The sequence below is a fragment of the Sinohyriopsis cumingii genome, chromosome 10 (genome assembly GCF_028554795.1).
Source record: "Sinohyriopsis cumingii isolate HCF-2022 chromosome 10, ASM2855479v2, whole genome shotgun sequence".
Classification (NCBI taxonomy): Eukaryota; Metazoa; Mollusca; class Bivalvia; order Unionida; family Unionidae; genus Sinohyriopsis; species Sinohyriopsis cumingii.
The window spans coordinates 100,139,871-100,149,451 of NC_142970.1; the positions used below are offsets into that span (position 1 = coordinate 100,139,871).

The following is a 9,581-nucleotide window of genomic DNA, read 5'->3' on the forward strand; positions in this document are numbered from 1 at the left end:
AAAACCCATCGGCCCTTTTTAGGGTCACTCCATTGCCACGAAAATATTTGCTCCTTTGCGAAAGATTTTTTTGTTGTCTTTCTGTTGAATAAGTGTCTGTTTGTATATGTTGACTCTATAAAACCTTTTTCCTATACAAGCCCACCCTGTTCGATTTCCCTTGTCCCTAGACAGGCCCACCATGTTGAATTCAAATTGTCCCTCGACAAACCCAACATGTTCAATTCCACTTGTCCCTAGAGTGGCCCACAATGCTAAATTCCCATTGTACCCCAAGGACAATCCCCCGTTTTTAACATTAAAGTCCTATTGTCCCTAGGGTGCCCCCACATACTGCTAGCGTCTTTTGATGTTAGAACAACTTCTGTATTTTTCAAACGACCTGATAATGGCTGCAGTACCGTTGTTGGACAATGAATGAATGTTTAAATAGTCAAACAAGTGAAACATATATAGTAAATTTTTTCATTACTATTCTGGGCAAAACAAAAGTACCAAGATTTCGGAAATAACGCATACAAATAATGTGTATTGTGTGCAGAAAAGATATTTTGGTTTTTACGTTGACATTACACTCTATTCCACTTTGAACAGATGAACCTCCTTTATAGTGGAGACGCTGCTAAATGTATTTATTTATATTCCATACCACGGCTTTATTTAGTACATAGGAAGAATGAAAGAGAAATCATTGTTCGTTTATCAGGAAGCATACATACACGCTGTTAAATTAGCAATATCTGCATTCAATTTATATAATTATAAGAATCGAGATGTTCAAAGATAATCTTTCTTGAAACAAAATATGTATAAAATATTTTAAGTAATTAAAAGGTGAAAAAAGTATGAAATAGGTAACGACAAAATATGCACTGTGATATAAGTTTGTATAATGAAATAATGTTCCGTATATTTCTTCATTTTTAATGTCAGGAGCAGTCTCACTAGGAAATGATGCCAGTTGTCGCATGGTTGGATACATTAAAACCGTGGATGCAAGGAAAAAGAAAAGACTATTTTAGTTGGAAAGTAATGTTTTTATGTTGCATATCGTTTAACCTACATTAATTGGACACACACACACACACACACACACACACACACATTATATATATATAGTGTACATTACAAAAGCTGAATAACTGTTAATTGCAGTAATCATAGGTCTCATTTAAACAACACTTCTCTTTTCCAATTGGTTGTGTTTTGCTTTAAATGGAGAACGACCTATCACTTTCTATTTTCGTAAGAAGGAAATGTGTTTCAGAGTTGGTTACAGGTTCTTGTCTTGTATTTAGTTTGTTTTAACACGTGTTATTTTGTCTTAGAAATTGATAAACTAATACTTTACCAGCGGTTTCACAAAGAATGAGTCAATATAGAAATTATTCCACGGGGATAAGGGCAAGTATGGATAGAAATGGTAGGAACCCCTGTAAAAATATCAGAACTCCCTGAATCACCCGCCCACTCCCCCACCAAAACAAAATTAATAGCATTTCACCTTAACACAGAGTTGCAGGGGCCATGGATCAACTGCTATGTTGTTCCATATTTTATATGTTATTGGCAAAGAGTTAAAGTCATGTTACTAGTATTAAATGATCCCACTGAGTAAAGTACGATGTTCTTATTAACGTTATATTCTCATTGAATAAAACGACAGGTTTAGGCCTGCGCTTGCTGTGTGACAATCAAGAATATATCCTTAGTCTTATATATTTACACACATCTCTTTAGCGATATACTGTTATGCATCACTACCATTTACGGTACCAGCAAAAATTATCGTAACTATGAAAATATGATTCAGGAACCAAGATTTTGTGCATGCCAAATGAGACTTATGCAGTTCTTGCCAGGATAGTGCGTTTGAATACTTCACATTAACTTTGTGGTGAATGACACTGTTTAATACACACACACACACACACACACACACACACACACATATATATATATATATATATATATATATATATATATATATATATATATATATATATATATATATATATATATATATATATATAAAGAAGATGTTGGTCATCAAGTATATTATATTAAGTACCACCGATAGTTTATAATAAACCGCCATTTCTATATTTGTCCGCATAAAGAGGGGTTTTCACGTTAATGCATTCAATATCCAAGAGGTTCTTATAATGTTAAGAGGGCTTAGCTTCAAATTTTACAATTATACAAGCACATGATTGAGATATACTGTTTTTATGTTGAAATAGATGCAGATGACAATGAAGTTATAAAGTGTTCGGTTTTCAACATTAAACTGTAACATGGGATGTTCGAGTGAATCGAACTTTGAAGAGTATTTTCTGAATGAATGGACAATTATTGGCATGAAAAGAGAGAAAATACACTTTTACGTATTGATCTAGGTTTTAAACGTAATGGAGGTAAGATAGCATACTAATTGTAATCAAACTTACTTCATTTCCTATCAAAACATATTGTGCAAATTAAAAGTTGTAAATTAATTTGCTGGAAATAAATAAGCCCCATTGATAACATAAAAATCATATTATGCAAATTAAATAGGTGTAAATATATTTGCTGGAAATATATAAGCCACGTTGATAACAATGTTATTCACCTCTACGTCTAGCACATAGATTGAAGTCATTCACACTCAACTTATAGCCGACACACAAAGACATATGTAATGTTGTTGTTCACTTATATTATCTTTATTGTGTCTTTCTTTTTATTCTTCTTCCTTTTCTCAATACACTTGCTATGAAAGTTATGAATTGCTGTTGAAAATAATTTTAACTGAGGTTATTTCTCTGCACATTATATGTAGACTTTGCAGTTCCATTGTTAACCTTTAACCTCATTTTTTTATGTAAAAAGTAGAGTTTAGCAGTTTCAAATGCATGTCTATTTGTTGCATAGTTTGATAGTGTCATTATGGGTTTTACAAACTGTGCTCCGTGGAAAATTTTAATTGTGTTATGGTTATAACTTTAGCATGAATGGGTCCAGCCAATATTTAACTCGGTCAATGCACGTTTCTATCTGAATAAACATGTTACCCAAACCTAATCTTGCTATATCAGCTGACAGTATTAACGAGATTACCTACTTTTATCAAAACTGTTAGTTAAACATTTCAAACATGCAATATCGGCGTTTTAAAACACATTAAGTATCTTTTTTATATAGGAATATGACAATTACGAACTTTGATTAATGGAACAAAAGTTTTTTCAAAAAAGTAAGTGTATAATTCAGCTATGATTTGAACAAAATGCTTAATATTGTTTTATGTAAAGCAACTATAAACAACTTATATCTGTAACCAACTCATTACAAGCATGAGAGTAAGATTGCCTTCCATTCATACATGTCCTGCGTGCTTAGTTCCATGCTAACGATGCTAAATATATATTTCGTTCAAGACCACAAGCATTGTAGCAAACTTAGTACATTACGGAACTATTGATTTTTCGGAGATCTCAAAATTAAGAGATCACTTTGGTCAGAAGTAATATATTTCAAAACCTTTCATGGCCTATCCATTTGCAGGTTTATATGATGGAGATATATAAGTTCAATACGGTTAGGCCATTTTGATTAAAAAAATATTACCATGTTACAAATTCCAGATACTTACAAATCAATATTTATTTGATATTAAATCGAATGATCATCACTACGACTAACTTAGCATTCCACAAGAACTGTGTTCCTTCTTTTGTACCAGAGTGAGAAGATTATTAATCTTACAGACCTGGAAACATATAGTTGCCATATTCAGCACATTTGTGTCTCTTTTGTAAGATCCGTGTGTTGCAAGAATATATATATATATATATATATATATATATATATATATATATATATATATATATATGTCCATCTGCCGAATAATAAATATAAAAAAAGAAAATGTAATATATATCGACGATAGTTTTGGCAGAGACTGAATGACACTTTGCTGTACAGAGTGGTTTTATTTCATTAAAATGTTTATCCACAGATGACTGACTTGATTGTATTTATGTTATTTATTTCACTTTTTGATTGTTTTCCTTTATGCGCGATTCCTCTGTAATATTTGCAAGCCAATATTAGCACAGATTGAAAACATTCCGCAAAAGACCTAAAAGTTTAAATCAAAGACAAAGACGTTGTATTTGTTTGAGGAAACGCGCCTCTTAGTCCGAGTGTTCTTATTGTTATCATATATCCAGAAATGTTTATAAGTTTATGAGTTGAATGTTAAAACAAACAACACCAACACGTATAATGTGACCTGTTTCGTTTCATCAGTTATGAAATAGAATCATATTTGCAGTACATTTGTAATATTTCAGGGGAAGTGGAACCGGTCAGCTTCAAATGTTCAACATTTATGTTCGGTTTATTTTACTGTATTGTTCCTTAGAAAAGTATGCAATTGAAATGTAGTAAAATAATGCAGAAAACCTTAAACATTGATATGTGAATTGCTTAAATTAATAAATTAATTACATACACTGGATTGCTAAGTAAATGTGTATCTACTCTGAACACATATTGTTAGACTATTTCATCGTGTAGGCAGTTAATGTATTGTTTGTGAGTATCTAATAAAGCAGTGGTTCCTAAGCTTTTCAAGTAGAGGGCCATATCTACTATTTTCGGTAGTTAAGCGGACCACAACGTTATAAAATTATAAATGTTTATCAATGTTTATAAAATTATAAAAATCGTGTAATATCATTCTTAAATTTCTTAACTTTCAGCAACCAGATTCTAATATTTTAAAAACAGTGTCAGTCCTACACTACAGTCATTTTCGGTTTTAAATCAAATGTTCATTTAACAATTTTAAATCATTTTCGAAAACCGATATTAATATAATTAATTTACAATTGTAACTGTTCTTCACAACCAGTTACTGTAGTTCAGATGCCAGTTTATCAATGTCTGGGCACAAAGATGTCGTGCCCAAAGTCATAAGCGTAGATAGGTTACTGTCAGTGAGTCTGGAACGTTGCTTGTTGTTTATAATTGTCATTGCAGCAAATGACTGCTCGCATCTATAAGTCAAACCAAAACGAAAAATATATCTCTGTGCGAATGAACGCAAGTGTTCAAATTGTTCGATAGGCAATAGTTGCCAGAATGAGATCATATGATCAGCTGAAGGTGAAGCAGGCAGCTCCAGGAATTTGCATCTCAGTGCAGAATTGCATTTCAAATCAGTTACTTCGTGCTGAAGGTTTCGCTGTAACTGGCAGATCTTGGCATCCGGAAATACGAACGGATTTATGAAGAGGGCAACATTATCCTCCTCTGTTGTGAACTCTTGAAATCTCGACTGAAAGATATCCAGAAGACTTTCCACTTTATCCTTGTACTGTAACAGGTCAAATTTTTCCACCACAAGTGTTTTCATAGTTGGAAACGCCTCTAAAGTACCGTCTGTCATCTGTCTGATAAACAGGTGCAGTTTCATTTTAAATGCAGAAATGTCATCGCACAAATTTGTGAACAGCTTCTCTTTTCCCTGAAACCTCGCATTTAAGAGTTTAAATGAGACGTGATGTCCACCAAAAATGACAGGTCATTAAGCCAGTCATCATTCAGCAGACATTCCCGTTCTGTAGGCAATTCATATATTTCAGATAAAAACAGATAGACACTATTTTTCAGTGACCAGAAACGTGACAGTACTTTCCCTTTAGACAGCCATCTGACTTCGCAGTGTATCAGTATCTCACCGCATTCCTCGTTCAGGTCTGATAGAAACTGTCTGAACTCACGCCTGTTCAGCGCCTTGCTTCGAATTTTGTTTACACATCTCAGAACAACATCCATGATATGTTTCAGATTTAATGTCTTTCCACACATTGCTTCCTGGTGAATGATACAATGATATTTTAATATAGTGCGGTCAAGAAACTGCTCCAATAATGTCAGACATCCAGATTTTTACCCGTCAAAGCCGGAGCACCGTCGGTGCATACACTATCCAATTTTGTCCATTCTATGTTGTTTTTCTCTGCACACAACTTCAGAGTTTCAAACAGATCAATTCCTTTGGTAGTCGCATACATCGATTCAAGTCCTGGAAGTTCTTCAATGACTTCAAAATTATCGTTTATTGCTCGAACAAAAACTGCGACCTGAGCTGTGTCAGAAATGTCAGTGGATTCGTCCATTGCCAATGAATTTTATTTTACAATTTTTGATATGTGTTGCTACTTGACGATGAGCATCGCTGGCCAGCTCTTCAACTCGCCTAGCCATAGTATTATTAGACAAAGGAATCTGATTAAATTTTGTCTCACAATTTTTATCGTCAAGCATTCTAGCAGCAATTTTTTAGCGAAGGCTTTGTTATTTCTTCCGCATCGGTAAACGGCTTCTTTTTGCGATCCAACAGAATAGCGACTTCGTACGACGCAACAACAGCACTCTTGCTCTGTTCTTTAGTCTTGGTGAAAAATGACTGCTGACTGGTCAGAGAACCTTCTTTCTTAGCTATGAAATCTTTTCTTAACTCCGAACCGACTGGATATTGAGCATTTATGTCTGAATGTGTGGTCGTGTAGTGTCGTTCCAGATTGTATTTTTTCGTAACAGAAAAACAAAATCCGCAGATTAAGCAAACCGGTTTACCACTACGACTAGGCACAAACATAAATTTCTCCGTCCAATCCGCGTTGACTTCCCGACAAGCAACGTCCTCACATTTTCGCTTATTAGCATTGTTTGATTCTACGTTAGCCACGTTCATGCTTATCGACTTTAATGGTAAATTTTTATTTGAAAACTCTAATGTCAACACCAAACTGCAGACTACTAAACAGTTGTAACAGATGACATCATGGCGTCTTGCGCACTCTGATTGGTCGAGAAGGCTGGGAAAAGGGAATTTCCAAACGTTTCATTCGCTAACTCAATGGGCGCATTCGAAAATTATATCAGAGCACAACAACCACGCGCAGAGCGAATTATCGAACGCCGACGGTGCTCTGAGTGCTCAACCAAAATGACAGACTTCTTAGACTTAGAAATAACATTCTAGACTCTAGAATATTGTAGATCGCGCATTATTGCAACTTTCGTCTATTTATTATTTATTTGTTTGAACGTCAATAAATGTTTGAAATTATTAAAATACATTATAGTAAATATAGAGGCCTCGCGGGCCACTTTCTGAGAGCTGGCGGGCCTCAAGTTGCCCGCGGGCCGTGGTTTGGGAACTTCTGTAATAAAGTGATAGTAGCTTCTTCTTCCTTCCAATGTAATCAGAATGCAAAATAGCCTCAGCACAATCTTTAAATCGTTAAGTGTTGTTCGTGAATTTCTGTGCTAGTAAACCTCATTCTCCCTGTTACTCGCTGGGCCATCTATAAAGCATTCAATATTAATGGAAAATATAGAGACATGTAACATAACCTAAGACATCCTATAAAGGTATACTGATAAAATGTTGCTGGGGTTTTTTTTCTTCTTTGTTGGAATACCCACTGACGAGTGAAACAATATTTCAATCACTATTGCAAGTTTATGGAAAGTCATTTTTGATACAACGGAAAAACAAGTCACAAACGAAGGAATTCAAAGTCAGAGAATTTAAGCAGCATATGATTAAGTGGTAGCGCTTTCGAATTTTTTTCCCAATTTTAATACATTCTAATAAATGAACCGACATGTTTGTATAAAAAGGACGAAAACGCGTAGATGCATTTTGCTATCTTACGTTTCCCAGGTTATGCACAACAATTAGATACATATCGCAATTTTAAACGTATATACCAATAAACATATATTTACAGACCAAAGCTCTTAAAATAAGTAACAAAAAAGAGTGAAGACAACAAGCTTTTGTAAAATTTAACAATGAAATTGTTTTCCTAGAATACAAAGTGTAAAATAAGAAAAACGAACTTACGATCTTGCAAATTAAATCCCCAAAAAAAATCCAAGCATTAAAGACAAGTCTTAGTAGTAAAACATCCTGAATAAAATTCAGTTCAAGTCCGGAAGAGAAGGCAATGATATGTCTATTATAACCTGCGAAGTACGGATATGTCAACAGTCTCTTGTTGAATCAAAGAAATATTATTCCAGGTTTGAATTTAGTATATATTCTAATGAATGTCTTTATCCAAGAATTTTATCAGAGCACTTTTGTATTTCCAGAGTAAATAATCGATAACTTGAAGAAGATAACATTCAGCCCAAACTGGTCACAACATAATACAACTTCAAGTGCTAAATGTTAAAGCATGACTGACAAAATCCTCACAGTCGCAAGATAGTTCTCTGCTTGACCTCAGGTCACATTAGCAATGTGTAAAAACAACCATTACCTAATGGAAAATAACTTTCTAGAATGATCTAATAAGCCATTTTACTTACAATACAATAACCTATAAAATTCGCTTTGGAATCTCCAAATCCCTAAACCCTCTGCTTAATCGAAATTAGAAACGCAAAGGCTCAAAGTCACTTATGTTTTAAAAATCATAACCAGATTGATGTTGATACGAGCCAATTGCGGTCATGCAAAAATTAATATTACGCCATAGGTTAACGTGGGATAGCCACAGTATGTTTACATGGAAATTCCTACGCTAAAATTGTTCGTAGTGTAAACATTGGGATGATATTATTGGGTCAAAGTATATGTAGAATCATAACATTATTATCATGGGGATGATACTTCAGGGTCATAAATTAGAATGCAACATGGAGAAAATTGTATAGGGTCAATATTTATAGGAAACACTTGATTGAGCCAAACACTGAATCCAACGTACACAACATTATCCAGAGGGCTCTTTTTAAGTACTAGTCAACACTCCTTATCATGAACAATCCAACAGCATCTTTTTGTTACAAGTCAGCACACTCTTACTGTCCAACTCCTTATTTTCTACTGCTGTCCAATACCACACATATGCTATTCAAAACGCTCAGTGCAGTTTCTAAGAATCCCACATCCTCTCCAATTCAAAGGGTATGATCTGAATTAAGGTGAAGAAATTGCACGAGCACACTATACAATACACTCGTTTTGATATCCTATCAAACCCATACTTTTTGATCCATATCCAATACAATATTTGAATGATATCGAACGCCCTATATATATATATATATACTATATAAACTGCAATGTAAAAGAAGGGGTATGAATTCTCATACTGTTAATCCACAGCAAACTTTTAAGTTCGGTCAGCGGACGGGAAGGAAATATCCCTCAGATACTGCACTCAGAATGTTTGGTTTTCACAAACAATTATAGAGAAGGTCAAAGGGTGTGAGTAAGAATAAATTAGTATAAATAAAGCTTGACACAAGTTTTCTTAAAACTGTTTTTAATAAGCCATTTTGCCTAAAACATTAACTATGACAAGGAAGTACTAGGTCAAGTCCCTTACTTTTCATTTACATAAGAGCATTCAACATTAAACACGAAATTATTTATAAGGTTCAGAAAGTAGTAGGGTAACACTTGACATCAAAATGGTCTAATACCTTGCCGTTTTACCATCGATGTCCACTGTTTCTGGGTTAAGGTAAAGACATAGACATAATAATCATCAAACCCCGTC

At 34.1% G+C, this 9,581-nt stretch overlaps 1 protein-coding gene across 2 annotated transcripts in view; it reads left to right on the top strand.

Annotated features, from left to right (window-relative positions):
* The window catches only part of LOC149790721 (chitin synthase chs-2-like), a 44,353-nt gene extending 40,397 nt beyond the window's left edge, over positions 1-3,956 (top strand). For both annotated transcript variants that reach the window (XM_089972770.1, XM_089972771.1), the window contains one exon: positions 934-3,956. In XM_089972770.1, coding sequence (XP_089828896.1) covers positions 934-948 — 15 coding nt within the window. In that variant the 3' untranslated portion in view covers positions 949-3,956. The remainder of the gene's footprint in view (positions 1-933) is intronic.
* The last annotated feature ends 5,625 nt before the right edge of the window (positions 3,957-9,581 follow it).